Source organism: Rhinoderma darwinii, chromosome 2 (assembly GCF_050947455.1).
Source record: "Rhinoderma darwinii isolate aRhiDar2 chromosome 2, aRhiDar2.hap1, whole genome shotgun sequence".
In the NCBI taxonomy this organism is placed as follows: Eukaryota; Metazoa; Chordata; class Amphibia; order Anura; family Rhinodermatidae; genus Rhinoderma; species Rhinoderma darwinii.
The window spans coordinates 330,715,553-330,736,625 of NC_134688.1; the positions used below are offsets into that span (position 1 = coordinate 330,715,553).

General features: G+C 42.6%; 1 protein-coding gene across 3 annotated transcripts in view; it reads left to right on the forward strand.

Annotated features, from left to right (window-relative positions):
* Positions 1-21,073, forward strand: part of AHCYL1 (adenosylhomocysteinase like 1) — an 89,899-nt gene that overhangs the window by 21,638 nt on the left and 47,188 nt on the right. For 2 of the 3 annotated variants that reach the window (XM_075853662.1, XM_075853661.1), the window contains exons 2-4: positions 9,909-10,020; positions 11,047-11,190; positions 11,287-11,387. In XM_075853662.1, coding sequence (XP_075709777.1) covers positions 9,909-10,020; positions 11,047-11,190; positions 11,287-11,387 — 357 coding nt within the window. The remainder of the gene's footprint in view (positions 1-9,908; positions 10,021-11,046; positions 11,191-11,286; positions 11,388-21,073) is intronic. The other variant, XM_075853663.1, reaches the window with a different exon arrangement.

Here is a 21,073-nt window from a genome sequence, read left to right on the forward strand (position 1 = left end):
GAACTTGTTAATGATCTCAAGGCAGCTGGGACCACAGTCACCAAGAAAACCATTGGTAACACATTACGCCGTAATGGATTAAAATCCTGCAGTGCCCGCAAGGTCCCCCTGCTCAAGAAGGCACATCTGAAGTTTGCAAATGAACATCTGGATGATTCTGAGAGTGATTGGGAGAAGGTGCTGTGGTCAGATGAGACTAAAATTGAGCTCTTTGGCATTAACTCAACTCGCCGTGTTTGGAGGAAGAGAAATGCTGCCTATGACCCAAAGAACACCGTCCCCACTGTCAAGCATGGAGGTGGAAACATTGTTTTGGGGGTGTTTCTCTGCTAAGGGCACAGGACTACTTCACCGCATCAATGGGAGAATGGATGGAGCCATGTACCGTCAAATCCTGAGTGACAACCTCATTCCCTCCACCAGGACATTAAAAATGGCTCGTGGCTGGGTCTTCCAGCACGACAATGACACGAAACATACAGCCAAGGCAACAAAGGAGTGGCTCAAAAAGAAGCACATTAAAGTCATGGAGTGGCCTAGCCAGTCTCCAGACCTTAATCCCATCGAAAACTTATGGAGGGAGCTGAAGATCCGAGTTGCCAAGCGACAGCCTCGAAATCTTAATGATTTACAGATGATCTGCAAAGAGGAGTGGGCCAAAATTCCATCTAACATGTGTGCAAACCTCATCATCAACTACAAAAAAATGTCTGAGTGCTTTGCTTGCCAACAAGGGTTTTGCCACCAAGTATTAACCCCTTAACGCACCAGGACGCACCGGTACGTCCTGCATTGAAGTGCTTTAAGGCACAGGGACGTACCGGTGCGTCCTGGCTAAAAACTGTCACCCTGTCAAAGGACAAGGTGACAGAACTGTGCCGTCAACTGTTTATGACCGTTGACCGGCACAGTAAGACAGCAGGGGACCATTCACAGCGGTCTCCTGCCGGCGATCGCTGTGATTGGCCAGTCAAAGCAGACTGACCAATCACAGCTCAATGACGTGGTGTATGTGATGGCGCTGGCTCAGCTTGAGCCAGCGCTATCACCGCCGGTAATCAGATGTCCGGCACCACTCTGCAACGGCCAGGACCGGAGCTAAGCTCCGATCCGGCCGATTAACTCCTTCGATGCATCGATCGATGCATCGAAGTGTCTTGTAGCCTGTCGGCAACCACGATGGTTGCCACGGGCGCGGGTGTCAGCTGTTTGTCACAGCTGACATTGTGCTCGAACGGCCAGGACCAGAGCTAGGCTCCTATCCGGCCGATTAACCCCTTAGATGCAGCGATCATATAAGTGATTAGATCGCACGCTATGGTTGCTAATGACAACCATCGGCACCCGCGGGTCTTCCGGTGGTTACTATGGCAACCGTAGCCTAACAATCACTTCCTAGTACGGAAGCCTATTAGGCCCCGCCGGGAGGCGAAGCCTAATAGGCTTGCTATCAGTGAGTAGCTGACAGCTCTAATACACTGCACTATGTAGGTACTGCAGTGTATTAGAATAGTGATCAGGGCTTCATGCCTTCAAGTTCCCTAGTGGGACACAAAAAAAAGGTAAAACAAGTTAAAGAGGCTCTGTCACCACATTATAAGTGCCCTATCTCCTACATAAGCAGATCGGCGCTGTAATGTAGGTGACAGTTCTGCTTTTTATTAAAAAAAACGATCTATTTTCACAACGTTAGGAGCGATTTTGGTTTATGCTAATGAGCTTTCTTAATGTCCAAGTGGGCGTACTTTTACTTTCGACCAAGTGGGCGTTGTACAGAGGAGTGCATGACGCTGACCAATCGGCATCATGCACTCCTCTACATTCATTTACACTGCACTAGCGATATAGTTATATCACTATGTGCAGCTACAAACACTAACCCTAACATTACTACAGTGTCCTGATAATGAATACACATGAAATACAGCCTGGATGTCATGTGTACTCAGAATCATGACACTTCTGACTCTTTTTTTTGTGAGATTCCGGCAAGTGAAACCAAATCTCGCGAGATCACGGAGCTAAACGAGATTTGGTTTCACTTGCCGGAATCTCACAAAAAAAGAGTCAGAAGTGTCAGGATTCTGAGTACACATGACGTCCAGGCTGGATGGTCATGTGTATTCATTATCAGGACACTGTAGTAATGTTAGGGTTTGTGTATGTAGCTGCACATAGTGATATAACTATATCGCTAGTGCAGTGTAAATGAATGGAGAGGAGTGCATGATGCCGATTGGTCAGCGTCATGCACTCCTCCTGTACAACGCCCACTTGGTCGAAAGTAAAAGTACGCCCACTTGGGCATTAAGAAAGCTCATTAGCATAAACCAAAACCGCTCCTAACGTTGTGAAAAAAGATCGTTTTTTTCTAATAAAAAGCATTACTGTCACCTACATTACAGCGCCGATCTCCTTATGTAGGAGATAGGGCACGTATAATGTGGTGACAGAGTCTCTTTAAGAAAAATGTTGTAAAAAAGTTACAAAAAATAAGTTTCATGAAAAAAATAAGTTTAAAAAAACACTGTAACAACCTTTTTTCCTATAATAAGTCTTTTATTATAGGAAAAACAAAAAAACATTAAAAAAAGTACACATATGTGGTATCCCCGCGTCCGTAACTACCCAAACTATAAAAATATCACGCTATTTTACCCGTACGGTGAACACCGTAAAAAATGTTAATAAAAGCTATTCCACAATCGCTGTTTGTTAGTCACTACCCCTCGCAAAACAGAATAAAAGAAGGGATCTAAAAGTTGCATGTACCCCAAAATTATACCATTACAAAGCCCGTCCCGCAAAAAACAAGCCCTCCCGCAGCTTTTTTGACGGAAAAATAAAAAAGTTATCGCTCTCAGAATATGATGACACAAGAAATAAATTTCAAACAAAAGTGATTTTATTGTGCAGACGCTGCAAAGCATAAGAGAAACTATATATTTCTGGTATCGCCGTAGTCGTACTGACCTGCAGAATAAAGTAAAATTGTCACTCATAGCGCATGGCGAACGCCGTAAAAAAAAAAATTATAAAAAACATCAGAATTGCAGGTTTTTGGTCACCTGGCTTGCCAAAAAAATGAAATACAAAGTGATCAAAAAAATTGCATGTACCCCAAAATGGTACCAATGAAAACTACAGATTGTCCCGCAACAAATAAGCCCTCACCCAGCTCCGGTGGAGAAAAAAAAAAGTTCTGTCTCTCAGGATATGTAGATGCAAAATGTGCGTGAGTGTTCAAAAAGCAGATAAGATCTGGCACCATTTATCAGTGCGACACCGGCCACATATCTATGAATTATTATTTATTTACCCCATTATTATACCCTCTTATTATGCCCCTGATGTACTCCGCACAGCTTACATATGCCACCACATAATAAACTGAAATACCAGCAAAACCCCCAAAAAAACTACCACTAAGCAAAATATGCGCTCCAAAAGACAAATGGCGCTCCCTCCCTTCTGAGCCCTGCAACGTGCCCAACGGGCAGTTTACGTCCACATAAATGGCATACCCGCTTAACAGTTTGAGGTATTTGTCTTCAGTGGCATGAACTGGGCACAAAATATTGTGCACTAAAATGGCACATACCTGTGGAAATTTGCAATTTTCACTTTGCACCATCCACTGAGCATTCATGTATCGTAGAAAAAAAAAACCTGAGTGGTCAAAATGCTCACTACACCCGTTAATAAAATGCCTTCAGGGGCGCAGTTTCCAAAATGGGGGTCACTACTTGGGGGTTTGTTTTACTATTTGACCCCAGAGCCCTGCCATTGCGGGCTAATGCTGCGAAAATCACCAAAATAGGTCTCACATGCGCCTTTCACTCCTAAGCCCTGTCATATGTCCAGGCAAATGATAAATGCCTTGAGGGGTGTAGTTTACAAAATGTGGTCACTTCTCAGGGTTTTACACTCTACTCTGGTACCTAAGGGAGCTCTGCAAATGCGACATGACGCCCATACACCAGTCCAGCAAAATCTGTGCTCTAAAAGCCACATGGCACTCCTTCCATTTTGAGCTCTTCCATGTGCTCAAACAGCAGTTTAGGGCCACACATGGGGTATTGCCGTATTCGGGAGAAATTGGGTAACAAATTATGTGTTGTTTTTTCTCCTATTACCCCTTGTGGAAAAAAAAATTTTTTCATTTTCATACTACCTCATTCTAATACAATCTATGAAACACCTGTGGGATCAAAATGCTCAATACACCCCTAGATGATTACCCTGAGGGGTATAGTTTCCAAAATGGAGTCACTTCTCAGGGGTTTCTACTGTACGGGTACCTCAGGGTCTCCAAATGCGACATGGCGCCCAAAAAACAATCAACCAAAATCTACATGCCAAGTAGCACTCCTGCCATTCTGAGCCCTGTGGTGTATCCAATTAGCAGTTTATGACCACATATGGATTATTACCGTACTCGGGAGAAATTGGTTTACAATTCTTGGGGCGCTTTTTCTCCTTTATTCCTTGTGAAAATGAAAAAAATTCAAAATTTTAGTGGAAAGAATGTAGATTTTCATTTTCATTGCATAATTCCAATAATTCAGCAAAAAAACTGTGGGGTCAAAATGCTCACTATACTGCTAGATAAATTCAACGAGGGGTATAGTTTCCCAAATGGGGTCACTTTTGCCGCGTTTGCACTATTTTGGCCCCTCAGTGGCTTTGCAAATGTGACATGGGGCCGCAAACCATTCCAACAAAGCTTGAGCTCCAAAAGTCAAATGGCGCTCTGTCCTTTCTAACTTCCGCCATGTGTCCAAACAGCAGTTTCTTACCACATATGGGGTATTGCTGTGCTCAGAAGAGTTTGCTTTACAAATATTGGGGTGTTTTTTCTCCTTTATCTATTGTAAAAATGAAAAAATCTGAGCTAAAACTACATTTTATTAGAAAAAATTTAGATTTTCAATTTCACGGCATAATTTCCATAAATTCAGCAAAAACCGTGTAGGGTCAAAATGCTCACTATACCCCTAGAAAAATTCCTTGAGGGGTGTAGTTTCCAAAATGGGGTCACTTTTGGGGAGTTTCCACTGTTATGGTCCCTCCAGGGCTTTGCAAACATGACATGGCACCGAAAACCATTCCAGCAAAATATGCGCTCCAAAATCCAAATGGCCCTCGTTCCCTTCTGAGGCGTGCCGTGGGTCCAAACAGCAGTTTATTACCACATATGGGGTATTGCCGTAATTGGGAGACATTGCTTTACAAATGTTGGGCTGCTTTTTCTCCTTTATTCCTTGTAAAAACATTGTATGTTTTTTTCAGAAAAAAAGTAGATTTTCATTTTCACAGACCAGTTCCAATAAATTTAGCAAAAAACCTGTGGGCTAAAAATGCTCACTATACCTCTTGGAAAATTCCTTGAGGGGTGTATTTTCCAAAATGGGGTCACTTTTGGGGGGTTTCCACGGTTTTGGCACCACAAGACCTCTTCAAACCTGACATGGTGCATAAAATATATTCTAATAAAATAGAGGCACCAAAATCCACCAGGTGCCCCTTTGCTTCGGAGGCCTTTGTTTCAGTCCATTACCGCACTAGAGCCACATGTGGGATATTTCTAAAAACTGCAGAATCTGGGCAATAAGTATTGAGTTGCGTTTCTCTCGTAAAACCTTCTGTGTTACAGAAAAAATGTATTACAAATGAATTTCATTAAAAAAAAAATTGAAATTTGTACATTTCACCTCTACTTTGCTTTATTTCCTGTGAAATGCCTAAAGGGTTAAAATACTTTCTGAATGCTATTTTGAATACTTTGAGGTGTGCAGTTTTTAAAATGGGGTGATTTTTGGGGACTTTCTAATATATAAGTCCCTCAAAGCCACTTCAGATCTGAACTGGTCCCTGAAAAAATAGCCTTTTGAAATTTTCTTGAAAATGCGAGAAATTCTAGCTAAAGTTCTAAGCCTTGTAACGTCCTAGAAAAATAAAAGGACATTTAAAAAACGCTGCAAACATAAAGTAGACATATAGGAAGTGTTAACTAGTTAATATTTTGTGTGGTATTACTATCTTTACATACAGATACATACAATTTAGAAAAATGCAGATTTTTGCAAATTTTCTCTACATTTTGGTGTTTTTTACAAATAAATATTGAATTTAACGGCAAAAAATTTTCAGCATCATAAAGTACAACATGTCACGAGAAAACAGTCTCAGAATCGCTTGGATAGGCAAAAGCATTCTGCAGTTATTACCACATAAAGTAACACATGTCAGATTTGCAAAAATCGGCTGTGTCCACAAGGCCAAAACAGGCTTAGGGCTTATTCAGACGAACGTAAAATACGCGCGTGCAACGCGCGTGATTTTCACGTGCGTTGCCCGTAGCTATATTAGACAATGGGGCCGTGCAGACATGGCAGCGTTTTTTGCGCAGCGTTGCTCCGTTGCAAAAAACTCACGACATGTCCGTTGATTCAGCGTTTTCAACGCATCACGCACCCATTGAAGTCAATGGGTGCGTGAAAACCACGCATGTCGCACGGAAGCACTTCCGTGCGAACTGCGTGTTTGCGCAACAGCTGTCAAAAGGATGAATGTAAACAGAAAAGCACCACGTGCTTTTCTGTTTCCGAACATCCAAACGGAGTGTCTTTGCGATTAGCGAAACCCGACAACCGAAGCTAACTTCACCGGGTTCGGCCAAACTCGTTTTGGCCGAACTCGGCAAAAAAAATTCCGGTCCGCGACGTCGGGAGACATTCACTGTGCATGGTGCTGAAAGAGTTAAACTCTTTCAGCACCATGGACAGTGACTTGCGATCCCAAAATACATGAACCTGTAAAAAAAACCGAAGTTCTAACTTACCGATTACTCCTGTCTCCTTCCTGCAGTCCGACCTCCCGGGATGACACTTCAGTTCAAGTGACAGCTCCAGCCAATCACAGGCCAAGCACAGGCTGCAGCCAATCACAGGCTGCAGCGGTCACTTGGACTGCCGCGTCATCCAAGGAGGTGGGGCTCGATGTCAAGAGAGGCGCGTCACCAAGGACGCGTCACCAAGGCAACGGCCGGGAAGTTCTCGGTAAGTAGGAACTTTATCTTTTTTTTTTACATGTTTTTCGCTGTTGTGTTCGGCATTCACTGTCGAGGGTGCTGAAAGATTTAGCTCTTTCAGCACCTTGGACAGTGACGGGCGTCGACAAGCCTCATCTCTATGATGCCGGCTGCGCGAAAATCACGCAGCCGCGCATCAGACACGGATGACACACGCAGCTGTCAAATAGTGTTTGCGCGCGCAAAACGCTGCGTTTGCGCGCGCAAAAACGCAACGCTCGTGTGAATCCGGCCTTAGACACTAAGGGGTTAAGGCCAAAACAGGCTTAGACACTAAGGGGTTATGTCTTGTTTGCCAAAGGGATCAAATACTTATTTCTCTGTGCACAATGCAAATAAATATATATAATTTTGACAATGTGATATTTTTTTTTTTTTTTTTTTTTATATAATCTATCTCTCACTGGTAAAATTAACCTAGCCTAAAAATTCTAGACTGTTCATGACTTTGACAGTGGGCAAACTTACAAAATCAGCAAGGGATCAAATACTTATTTCCTTCACTGTATACAGTCCTCTATGTATCAAATAGTAATATATGATCTATAATGTCTTCAAATCGCCACATACATTCTGCATTTTATGTATAGTTACTTTTAAAACTGAGATTTGCAGTTTTTGTTTTTTTTTTTTCTCCGTAGGTCAGTTTAGGAGGGGAGAAGGGAATGTTTGCTTTGTTAGCTCTTTCAAAGCGCTTTGTACATATTACAATTTCATTGTATAAAGTGTCAGGTTTTATTTAGTGTTATATAGTGTACATATAGATAAATATCCATATATACCTGTGTATATACAGTGTGTGTGTTCCTTTCATTCCTCCCTTTCAGAAGCTGAATACTTTTACTTCTGGTCTTTGTCTGTCTTGATGTTCCTGACATTTTACGTTGTTGACTGCACCTTCGTTGTGGAATTAAAAACTTGCATTTCAGTTATACAAGCACCCTGCCCCCATGTTTGCATTGTGAGGTCTTGTGCGTTAATCCGTAAGACTCTGTGCTGCTCCCCCCATTGTTCAGATCTCTGACGGATGCTGGTTTAACTCTAGAACCTCTTTAAGCTGCTTTGGATATATTTAATATTTTTAGAATTTGCTAAGTATTGCTCAGGCCGATGCAGAGGGTAAGGATTACGTACTGATAATCCACAGCTCAGTGTGTGGATTCCTGCACTTCATTGCTGATACTACAGCACGTGGATTCCAGAACAGCCCTTATTTCTCCAGAACGTTCCCAATTTCAGGTAGCGACAGAAGGAATCTTACTAATATTGTCGTATGCAGAAATTCCTGCATATACTGAGCTTTCCTCCCTGCGTGTCTCAATTGCGTCCGTGAAAAACAAACCGTTTTACTTCCGTGTGTATGTCCGTGTGCGTTCTGTGTGTCCCTGTTTTACGCATGCATGTCATCCGAGTTTCTCGTCCGCATTCTGGTTTCACTTTTTTTTCTATTTCCGTAGCAACTTTCCTTGAAAAGCGGACAGCACACAGATGTCGTCCGTTTGCGGTCTGTTTTTTTTCACGCATCTATTGACTTCAATGGGCGAAGTGGTCTGCAAAAATGGACCAGAATAAGACTTGCAGGGAGTTTCTCGCAAAGGACACAAGATCCGTGAAAAAAACACATATGTGTGAATGACCCCATTGAATTGCATTGGTCAGTGTGCTGTCCATTATTGAAACGGACGGCAACCGGATCTGAAATACGTTAGTGTGAATAAGACCTTACTGAAATGTGTCTTGAGACCTTCTGCGCTGATGATGATATAGGACAATTTTAAGCATACATCTTTTCATTTAATAAAACAGTTCAAGGAGACAGTAGCAGCATGTCATTTGAAGGCAAATCGGATATATAATCAGTATTCAGCTGCTCATAAACACCATGGTCATTTTTCATATTGAGCAATGATCTAAAGTGGCAGATAATTCTGCTGTATGTTACGAGCAGCCTTCGTATAGGGATTAGGTGCTGCTGCATGTCACACACAGAGTAGTAGCCCGGTCTATGACTGCTGGCCTGAATAAAAGCCCCACCAGACGCATCAAAGCTGCTAGTGCTCTGAGACTACAGCCTTTAACATGGAATAGTAGCCTTGTCTATCACAGATCACCTTCCTAAAACCCCACCAGATGCACTGTGAGTTATGTAGTGGTAATGGTGCTCCAGGTAGTAGCAGGTACCGCATCACAAATACTGCGGCTGTACCACATTGTGTAAGCAGGAACTTTAAAAAGCCACAGAGCTTCAAGTAACCGTGTCAAACATGGGGCCTTGAGACCACGACCGCAGTAACTATGCGTTTTCCACTCGAATATGTGAGAATGAGATCGAGATAATTATTTTTGTATACCGCATAGTGCACGTTTCTGAATTTTGCCAACAGTTTTATGTTAAATTTCATTAGACGTGCAGAAGGTGCATACAAACGTTATATGAATTTGACGCAAGTGGTATATATTGGCATAGAACAGCAAGGACGACAGGTTGAAAGACTTCATTGACACGGTATATTTATCTAGTCACTGAAGTGTTAGAAAATAAATGTAAATATTCCTAAACACCAGCATGCAACTTTCTGCCACTTTTAAAAGTCTTTCTAAAATGTACAACAAAGAAAACAGTGCGGTCGCAGTAAGACGACTGTGAGATGTTGCTTCCTCTTCATCCATGAATTACATGTCTTCACCTATGTCAGCGAAACTGTCAAACATAAAACTGTGGGCCAAGTGTGAAAGAGGAAGAAGTGATGTCCATGCGTTACATAAATACTGTGCCATTTTCCTAATTTCATATAACTTTTTCTCTTCCTTGAAGCAGATCCAGTTTGCAGATGATATGCAGGAGTTTAGCAAGTTTCCAACAAAGACTGGACGCAGATCTCTGTCACGCTCAATCTCTCAGTCATCCACTGACAGCTATAGTTCTGGTATGTTTGTGTGTGTATACGTTTATAAATATACATATATTATTTTGCGCATCTTAATGACCAACCACAATGGGTTTCTCCACCAATCCAAGTTAGAGACGGCTACAGTCAGAGTCAAATGGAGCTAATGGACCCTTGGTTTAGTGCCTCGACGGCTGTTCATAGTATCCCATTAATCCACAAAAAAAGTTGATAAACTTATCTTGCACTTATCCAGAGGATCCGCTCGTATTATTTAGTCAAATTTACAACTCCGTATGCTCCAGAACTGAATCCTCACAGGATTTCCAATATCCGAAAAGTCAACAGACACCATGTACTCAGTAATCCATGTATTTAATGTAGGGAAATCTAACTCTAACCTTTAGGAGCTAAGCTATATGCTTGCTGACTGTCTCCAGTAACAACCTGTAAAAGCAGCTGTTGGCTTTAATACAGGCAGTGCACTGTATTTGTATGTATTACATTTGAAATTTCTATGTAGACTGTGCTTGTGTGTGCGTGTGTGTGTGTGTGTGTGTATATATGTATACATGCCTTGTGTCTGACTGTCTGTCTATGTGTGTGTATATATGTGTCTCTATATGTATACATGCTTTGTGTGTGTGTGTGTGTGTGTGTGTGTGTGTGTATATATATATATATATATATATATATATATATATATATATATATTTATATATATATAAACGTGTAGAATGGTGTTCAGATTTTTTTGGGTGTACCAAACCTTTTGTGCTCCATTGTAACTTATCTAATATAATACAAGAAGCAATATCCCTGTTACCTAATGGAGGGCAGACCATAGTGCTGTGTGTTTACTCCTGGATACAGTAAAAACCACCGGTATATACATAAAATAAGAGCCTGTACTGTTCCATGCAGGCCGCGTTTTATGTTTTCTCTTTTGTTATTACGCTCTTGTTTACTAAAGCAAGAAGATATAATTAATAGTTGGTATATATGGGATGTCATATTTTTCATTTATATTGGATGTCGTATTTATTTGAGCTGTTCTTCTGTTAGTCGCCTCCTACACAGACAGTTCAGATGATGAGATGTCTCCTCGTGACAAACAACAAATCACCTCGAAGGGCAGCAGTGACTTCTGCGTCAAGAACGTCAAGCAAGCTGAGTTCGGGCGGAGAGAGATTGAAATTGCAGAGCAAGGTGACTGCTGATGTACATGGAGAAGGGGGGCGTCAAAGTTTATCATTAGTTAAAACACATCATTACTGATACACTTCTCCTTTACAATATTGACAGACATGACGGCTTTAATCTCGCTGAGAAAAAGAGCACATGGTGAGAAACCGTTAGCGGGAGCGAAGATAGTTGGATGCACACACATTACAGCACAGACCGGGGTTAGTACATGACCATGAAAACTGTCAAATGTTGTATTATTGCTCCATAGATTACCCTGAAGCTTTTCTATATTGTACCAATAGAAACATTGCTGCAACCTAACCAAGACTCTAGTGTCCTCTACTCTTCTCATCTAGGAATAACTGCTCAGTTTTTTTTTCTTCCACATTTAGTTTTATTTAAAATTTAAAATGCTAGTGTACATCATGACTTTAGAGAGACCGTTTCAGGCTGTGCTTGTAAATGATTCAGTCCATTAATATACTACTAGTAATTCCTTAACAAGGTGTTCATTGTTTATTTTACCATAAAAATATATCCGTGTTATACAAAGCAACTTCAGAGCATATCGTTCGGATCTGCTTAATGTGGGTCAGACTGCCGGAACCCTCACAGATCCGCTGAATGATTAGGTAAGCGCTGTGGCCTTTTCCCTGCACATTGACGCTTCCGTTCATCTGCATTCACTTGGGAGCACTGCTGTGCAGAGAAAAAAGCTGACGGGACCCAGGTCCCTTCCTTCTTGGGATCAGGAAGGGACCCAGAGGTCAAACCCCCACCGATCATAATGTTATGGCATGTCCTGATGATATACCATAACATTACAAGATGGGAGTATCCCATTAAGTAAAAATTTGCAATGAAATTGAAAGCTCAAAGAGAAACTCCGGAAAGATACAGCACCTCTTATTATATATATTTTTTTTATATAGTCTTCCAGATTCCTTAATAAATAGGTTTGTTTTTTTCCAGCTGCATTATTTACTGAGGGGCGACTCAATATGTTTCCATAGTAAGATAGCCTGTGGCCATTGAGCGCTTCCATTGTATCTTCATTCTTCTGTGGAGATTTGGTGGTGTAAGTCACATTCAGAAGAAGGGTTGGTGTGTGTATCTAGAGCCATTAGCACATTTTATTTTTTGGGACTGTTTCAGGGGGGCAGTGGTTTCTTTTTTTGTTTTTGTTTTTTTACTGTGGTCCTAATTTTTTGCACTTTCATTTAAAGTTCATGTCGCCACTAACACCTGGTGGGATCATTCTTTATTGCTGGTGTTCTGACCTGTCTGTCCTCTAGTAACACTGACTTATTAAGCCAATTTGTTAAGTACAGTAAGCCGGAAAGCCAGGAGACATTATTGAGAACAATGTGTGACAGGAGCAGTGTCTGAATTACTGTCAAACATTGAAAAAAATCGAGAACTATACAATAATAACTGGTTAATTTTGACATAAGGTTTTTTTGCTGGGTGCTTATTATAAGATGATTGAGGTCATTGATGCACTCATTGCAGATGTACATACCCAGATATATGGTTTGATCATTAGGCTAATGGTTGGAATATCGCTTAATATCACCCCAGCTTCCACTGGCTCTCTAAGGAGAGAGTTGAATATGGCCGATAGACAGGAGTTGGAGGGCACAGGGCTCAGTTAATTGCCGCAGTCTCAGGCCCTTTGTTTTATCAATCGGTGGGTGTCTCCGGCTCAAACTGAACAAAACTTTTGACATGACATGTTGTAACAGTGGCTCTATACTGACTCATATATTTAGATCTCTTCTCTTTTCTTCATTACATTTTTATGGATCCCACTTTTCTACCTGACCTTAAAGAGGCTCTGTCACCACATTATAAGTGGCCTATATTGTACATGATGTGATCGGCGCTGTAATGTAAATTACAGCAGTGTTTTTTATTTAGAAAAATGATCATTTGTGACGGAGTTATGACCTATATTAGCTTTATGCTAATGACTTTCTCAATGGACAACTGGACGTGTTTTACTTTTTGGCCAAGTGGGCGTTGTACAGAGGAGTGTATGACGCTGACCAATCAGTGACAAATCAGCGTCATACACTTCTCTCCATTCATGTACTCTGCAGATAGAGATATAGCTATATCGCCATGTGCAGCCACATAAACACACTGTAACGTTACTGCAGTGTCCTGACAATGAATATACATTACCTCCAGCCAGGACGGGATGTGTATTCAGAATCCTGACCACTTCTGTAGCGTCTCTGTGATTTACAGCATAGTAGGGGTAGTCTCGCAAGATTACGATGTAACCTGTCATTTACAGCGAGATCTCACTGTTCTGTGCTGTAACTCACAGAGAAGTGCAGAGAATTGGTCAGAATTCTGAATACACATCACGTCCTGGCTGGAGGTAATGTATATTCATTATCAAGACACTGCAGTAACGTTAGTGTTTGTGTATGTGGCTGCAAATGGCGATATAGCTATATCGCTATCTGCAGAGTAAATGAATGGAGAGAAGTGTATGACGCTGATTGGTCACTGATTGATCAGCGTCATACACTTCTCTCCACAACGCCCACTTGGCCAAAAAGTAAAACACGCCCAGTTGTCCATTGAGAAACTCATTAGCATAAAGCTAATATAGGTCATAACTCCATCAAAAATGATCGTTTTTCTAAATAAAAAACACTGCTGTAATCTACATTACAGCGCCGATCACATGTACAATATAGGCCACTTATAATGTGGTGACAGAGCCTCTTTAACTTGATCTTTCTTTCCCTTCAGTAAAACTAATTATTCTGTTCATTTGTGATTTATATTATTTTTATTTATTGTTTGCCTACTTGGTGTAAAGTCATACTGAATAGATACTTGCACCTTTGCAACCAGGTTGTTTTTTTCTAATGAATCTAAAATGAAGCAACTTTGCAAACCTTGATTAGAACAAACAAACCTTGTGTGTAGTCTGATCCTGCAATGATGTATTATTACTCCCTTGCTTGTTGCTAACCTACTCTTGAGCCCAGTAGAATCATCTGTGGTCAGAGCAGATGAAACGCTGTGAAGCACACTTAAGGGTATGTTCACACGCACTAATTACGGACGTAATTCGGGCGTTTTTGCCCCGAATTACGTCCGAAAATAGCGCCTCAATAGCGCTGACAAACATCTGCCCATTGAAAGCAATGGGCAGACGTTTGTCTGTTTTTACGAGGCGTAATATACGCGCCGCTGTCAAATGACGGCGCGTAAATAGACGCCCGCGCCAAAGAAGTGACCTGTCACTTCTTTGGCCGTAATTGGAGCCGTTATTCATTGACTCCAATGAATAGCAGCGCCAATTACGTCCTTAATTGACGCGGCGTTCAAGCGCCTGCACATGCCGTTACGGCTGAAATTACGGGGATTTTTTCAGGCTGAAACATCCCCGTAATTTCAGCCGTTACGGACGCCCTCGTGTGAACATACCCTAAATACTATAGTTGTTGTAAATTCTAGGGATACAGATAAAGGCACAGATATTTAGGCTATGTTCAGTTTTTTTGAAGGCGGAATTTCTTCCTCAAAATACCTTTTGAAAGTTTGAGGCAGATTTTCCTCTCCCTGCACGTCGATTTTCGCGGCATTTTTCGCCCACGGCCATTAAACACAGCGAAATACACTTTCTCTGCCTCCCATTGAAGTCGATGGGAGATCAGAGGCATAAATGCCCAAAGATAGGGCATGTCGCTTCCTTTTCCCGCGAGGCGGTTTTACCGCTCGCGGGAAAAAGAAGGCTCCGCCTCCCATTGAAATCAATAGGAGGCATTTTCGAGCCGTCTGTGTGAACATATCCTTAGTATGTTAAAATGACACATAACTTAAAGAGGCTCTGTCACCAGATTTTGCAACCCCTATCTCCTATTGCAGCAGATCGGCGCTGCAATGTAGATAAGAGTAAAGTTTTTTTGTTTTTTTTTAAAACGAGCATTTTTGGCCAAGTTATGACCATTTTTATATTTATGCAAATGAGGTTTTCTAAAGTACAACTGGGCGTGTTTAAAGTAAAAGTACAACTGGGCGTGTATTATGTGCGTACATCGGGGCGTTTTTACTTCTTTTACTAGCTGGGCGTTGTGAATGGGAGTGTATGATGCTGACGAATCAGCATCATCCACTTCTCTTCGTTAACACCCAGCTTCTGGCAGTGCACAGACACAGCGTGTTCTCGAGAGATCACGCTGTGACGTCACTCACTTCCTGCCCCAGGTCCTGCATCGTGTCGGACGAGCGAGGACACATCGGCACTAGAGGCTACAGTTGATTCTGCAGCAGCATCGGCGTTTGCAGGTAAGTAAACGCCGATGCTGCTGCAGAATCAAATGTAGCCTCTGGTGCCGATGTGTCCTCGCTCGTCCGACACGATGCAGGACCTGGGGCAGGAAGTGAGTGACGCCACAGCGTGATCTCTCGAGAACACGCTGTGTGTCTGTGCACTGCCAGAAGCTGGGTGTTAACGAAGAGAAGTGGATGATGCTGATTCGTCAGCATCATACACTTCTATTCACAACGCCCAGCTAGTAAAAGAAGTAAAAACGCCCAGATGTACACACACAATACACGCCCTGTTGTACTTTTACTTTAACCCCTTAATGACCAGCCTATTTTGGACCTTAATGACCAAGCTATTTTTTACGTTTTTCAATCGTCGCATTCCAAGAGCTATAACCTTCTTATTTTTGCGTCGACATAGCTGTATAAGGTCTTGTTTTTTGCGGGACAAGTTGGATTTTTTAAAAGCACCATTTTTAGGGGTACATATTATTTATTGATTAACTTTTATTAACTTTTTTTGGGGGGGAATAGAAAAAAATCTGAAATTTCGCCACTCTTTTTTGCGTCCTAAATCTACGCCGTTTACTGTGTGGTATAAATAACACAATAACTTTATTCAGCGGGTTGTTACGATTGCAACGATACCAAATTTGTATAGTTTTTGTATGTTTTACTACTTTTACACAGTAAAAACGCTTTTTTTTCTAAATTATTTGTTTTTGTGTCTCCATATTTGAAGAGCCGTAACGTTTTTATTTTTTCGCAGATGCGGTTGTATGAGGGCTTTTTTTTTGCGGGACGACTTGTAGTTTTTATTGGTACCATTTTGGAGTAGATGCGACTTTTTGATCACTTTTTATTACATTTTTTTAAAGTCAGTATTCACAGAAAACAGCAATTTTTCCATAGTTTTTTATTATTATTTTTACGGCGTTCACCGTGCGGGTTAAATAATGTAATAGATTTATAGTCGGGGTCGTTACGGACGCGGCGATACCAAATATGTGTAACTTTTTAACTTTATTTTGTTTTTTTAATAGTAAAGCATTTTGTAAGGGGAAAAGCTGGGTTTTTCATTTTTTTTCACATTTTTTTTTTAATTAACTTTATTAAACTTTTTTTTCACTTTTTTACTAGTCCCATTAGGGGACTTTAATATGCGATTCTGCGATCGCATTTATAATACACATAAGTGTATTACTGCCTGTCCGTTTAACACGGACAGGCATCTGCTAGGTCATGCCCACGGCATGATCTAGCAGGCATTCACTCCAGGCAGCCTGGGGGCCTTTATTAAACCCCCGGCTGCCATTAGAGACACAGACACTCGGCGATCGTATCGCCGGGTGTCGGTGGGGGAGAGAGGGAGCTCCCTCCCTCTCTCCAAAACCACTCAGATGCGGTGCTCGCTATTGAGCACCGCATCTGAGGGGTTAAACGTGTGAGATCGATACTAATATCGATCTCACACGGCAGAGCAGGGACGCTCCCAGCCCTCAGCTGCCTCTAGCAGCTGAGAGCAGGGAGATTTGACAGCTCCCTGCTCTGTAAACTTATTCCGATGCCGCGACGTAAAAAGTCTATGGCATCGGAATAAGGCCCGTTAGTGACCGACGTAGAAACACGATGGGCCGGTCACTAACGGGTTAAACACGCCCAGTTGTACTTTAGAAAGCCTCATTTGCATAAATATAAAAATGGTCATAACTTTAAAAAAAAAACGTTACTCGTATCTACATTGCAGCGCCGATCTGCTACAATAGGAGATAGGGGTTGCAAAATCTGGTGACAGAGCCTCTTTAACTAGACTAAACAAATAATGGTATATACAACAAAACACGCAAACTCTTTCAGGTGTAGAAATGTCGCAAACGGATCAAATGTCACAAAAAAACATTTTATTTTTTTAAGTGGGGGCTTAGCAGAAGTGGCAAGGCAACCCATGGTCCGACACATTTACAATAATTTCAGCCAGAAGCTGGCCTAAATTATAGTGGAAATCTATGCCAGCTCCTGACTGGCCTAGATTTAATTTAGTGTCGCACGGACAGCCGAAGATGCGATTAATTTTGTAAGAGGCGCAGTCTTAATACATCTCTCCCTTAATACTTAGTTTAGGGACTATCGTTTTCAAAGGCATGAAGATCCAAATCCAACAACAATAATTTTGCATCATGGTATTAGGTCCATATCTTTAGGGAGAGCGTCTTGGTTTCCTCAAATTTTTTGCTTCATGGGATCCCACTTAGCTAGATTTTTCATCATTTGGTATAACCTGAGCTAGAATCTAATTTAGGCCCAAAAGTTACTAATTGCCGGATTCAAATATTTTGGGCTTTGAGGGTTACTTTGGATGGAATGACAATTGACTCCATACATTAGCGTGTCTATTGACCATGATGTGAAACTGTTTTGCACAACTTCAATAAAAGAGTTCTTGTCACTTGAATAACATTCCATATAAATAAGGTAAGCATCACCTGTAGGCACTGATGTGTATATATAATATGTAAGCTCACAACTGGACAATCCCTTTAACAAAAGCTTACTAAGCCATGACCATGTGCTGGACACAGCAAACTATTATAACATTCTATATAAATAAGGTAAGAATCACCTGTAGGCACTGATGTATATATCATTTTTAGGCCTCATTCACACGGCAGGGTTTCCCGGCCGGGTGCTGGCCGTTCATAAATCGGCCGGCACCCGGCTGCATTAGGAATAATAGACCCCTAATGGGGCTATTCACACGACCGATTTTTTGACGGCCGGGAAAACCGCCCGTCAAAAAATAGGACATGCTCTATTTTTGCCCGGGTACTCGGCCGCCCGGCTCCCATAGAAGTCTATGGGGCCGGGTAATACCCGGCCATCACCGGGATGTGTCCCGAGTGACGGCCGGGTTTTCCGGCTCTTGCGCTCTATCTCCTCCTCCTCACAGCGCAGAGTGCATGTGAGGAGGAGGAGTTGATGCCATTCTGACGAATGGCATCGCAGTACACGGTGTGGCAGGGCCGGGGTGTACAGCAGGTGGAAGGGAGCACTGCGCTGGCTCCCTTCTCCTGCTTGTTTTAAAAGCGCCCTGGCCCGGCGACACCTTTGATGGCGCCGCTAGCAGCTGCAGCAGCTGCTGCTGCTGCTACTACTGTAGCGACGCCACTATAGCAGAGCGGGGAGGTATCTCCCCGCTCTGCTATGTGCTAGCCGCACTTTAGCTCCTTGAAGGAGCGGAATCCCCGTGTGTTCGGGGATTCCGCTCCTGGACAGAGCGCTTGATGTCTCTGTCCATATCTGGGCAGTGACATCAGGGGAAACTCCTGAAGCGGAATCCCCGAACACATGGGGATTCCCCTTCAGGAGTTGCCGCTGATGTCACTGTCCGGATCTGCCCGGCACGGATGCATAACTTTATGCAAACCGGCCGGGCAGAATGGCCGATTTTACCGGCCGGCACTCGGGCTCGGACGCGACCCGGTCGTGTGAATCCCGCCTTAAGCTCACAACTGGACAGTCCCTTTAACAAAAGCTTACTTGCACTATGACTAGCAAGAACAGTTACTACCTGCTATGTTTCGGACCCAACCAAGTGATCCTATGAGCCATTTGAGTCATGAGTCAAGGAATAATGGTATATGAGATCAAATATTATTTGACCAGAATTTTTTGTGGTTTCAATTAAATCACAATCAGTGTGTCACTGGGAGGACAGAGAAGACTATGGTTATATGCTGCTGCCACAAGAAGGCAGACACTCAGCCTCCTACACAGCCTATTCCATCTACTGTAGATACTGTCTGTCTCTCTTTATTTTGTTGCATCACCAGTCTACGAGGAAGCTGGCTCAACAAGCTTCAAGCCATGTCCTTTCTGGCATCCATGTCCTCAGCGCTCCAAACAGGGTTTCAACTAGGCCACCACTGCCTGAAGTTCAGCACTCACGTGAGCCTGCTTGGTTGGGGGGGGCAAGCTCTTTCCTTTTCGGGTTTTTTAGATCGGACGGCTCTCAGAAGCATAGGTCTGCGAGGTCGTCTCTATGGGTTACAAAATCAAATTTGTTTTCATGCCCCCAGGTTGTTTCTTTCAGTCAGTTTCTCTGAGTCACCCCGCCAGGGCCTCTGCTTTCTTTTGCACTGTGGACTTTCTTCCTAGGCATCATTTTTTTTACTCGAGAGGAGAAGGTACCAGGGCTTCAACCTATTTGTGGTCCCAAAGAAGGATGGGTCTGTCTGCCCCATTCTGGACCAAAAGCGTCTAAATAGTTTTGGCTGGGTGTGGTACTTTCGAATGAAGTGACGGTGAAGAGGACGGTGATCAGTTCTATGGGATAGGGCGAGTTCCTCTCGTCGCTGGATATCAAGGACGCCTATCTCCACATCCCAATTTGTCTGGCCTATCAGCGCTTTCTCCGGTTTGCAGTTCAGTCCCACCACTATCAGTTTCTGGCTCCACCCTTCGGCCTGGCGACTGCTCCTCCTATTTTCACGTAGGTGTTTGCCATAGGCATAGCACTCCACCAGTCCAGGGTTGTCGCAGTTGACCCCTACATGGACGATATCCTGGTAAAACCCCTCTTTTTAGCAGAACATCCAAGCTCATCAGAAGGCGAAATCCCTGGACCGTCCTATTCTGCTCCAGCTAGTGGTGTGTTGTGAATCCAATGGTGGCTCTCCTCTCCAACCATCCCTCAGTGCCGCTTCTTCCTCCCACTTTACTGGACTGTCCTAATAAGGCACGCCAGTCTTCAGGGATTGGGGAGTCTTCCAAAAAGAAATGGTACAGGGCATCTGGTAGCCAGAAGAAACATGATGTCTCATAAACATTCTGGAGCTAAGGCAATCTTGTGTCTTCTTCATCAGACCCCTTCCCGGAGGGTCATCCAATCCAGATCCAATTAGGCAATGCCATGGCGCCTACTTGAACCATCAAAGCAGGACTTGCAGTTTAGCTGTGATTTCTGAGTCAGCCAGCATGCTGTAGTGGGTGGAAAGTCATGTTTCATTGCCCCATTCCAAGTCACAGCAAATTCTACCAGAGCTGTGGGTGCCTCATGGGCGGTGCGCCATCAGCCTCTTTTTCAGGTATGTGAACCCGCTACCTGTACCACAATGAGGTAGTTTTTGTGTTACTTCATAATCCTTTTCTCGCCAAGTTCATTGGGAAACACAAATCCTACTGGAACTGATGAATGGGTTCTTCTTCCTTTTAATTCACCCATAAGGTGCTTTTTTTTTCCATTTTTGTTTTCAAGTTTACTGTCAACTATTTGTTGGCTTATTTTAGTTGCTTCTACTGCTTGTGTAGAATCTTTTTAGCTCAGTATCTGCAGGAGGGGTATAGGCTGTGTAGGAGAAGCTAACACTATTAGCTTAGTGTCTGCCTCCTAGTGGCAGCAGCATATACCCACGGGCAGCAGCATATACCCACGTCTACTTTGTGCCCCAAAAAACTCAGCAAAAAAGGGATTTATGGTGAGTAACAAAAAATCCCCTTTTTAGAAATTAAACAGTTTACAATATGCTGGAAAATGCTGAATCCTGTGTTTAACGCACAAATAAATAAAAGTTAGCCATAAATTGTGTGTGTGGGTATAAACTTTTACTTG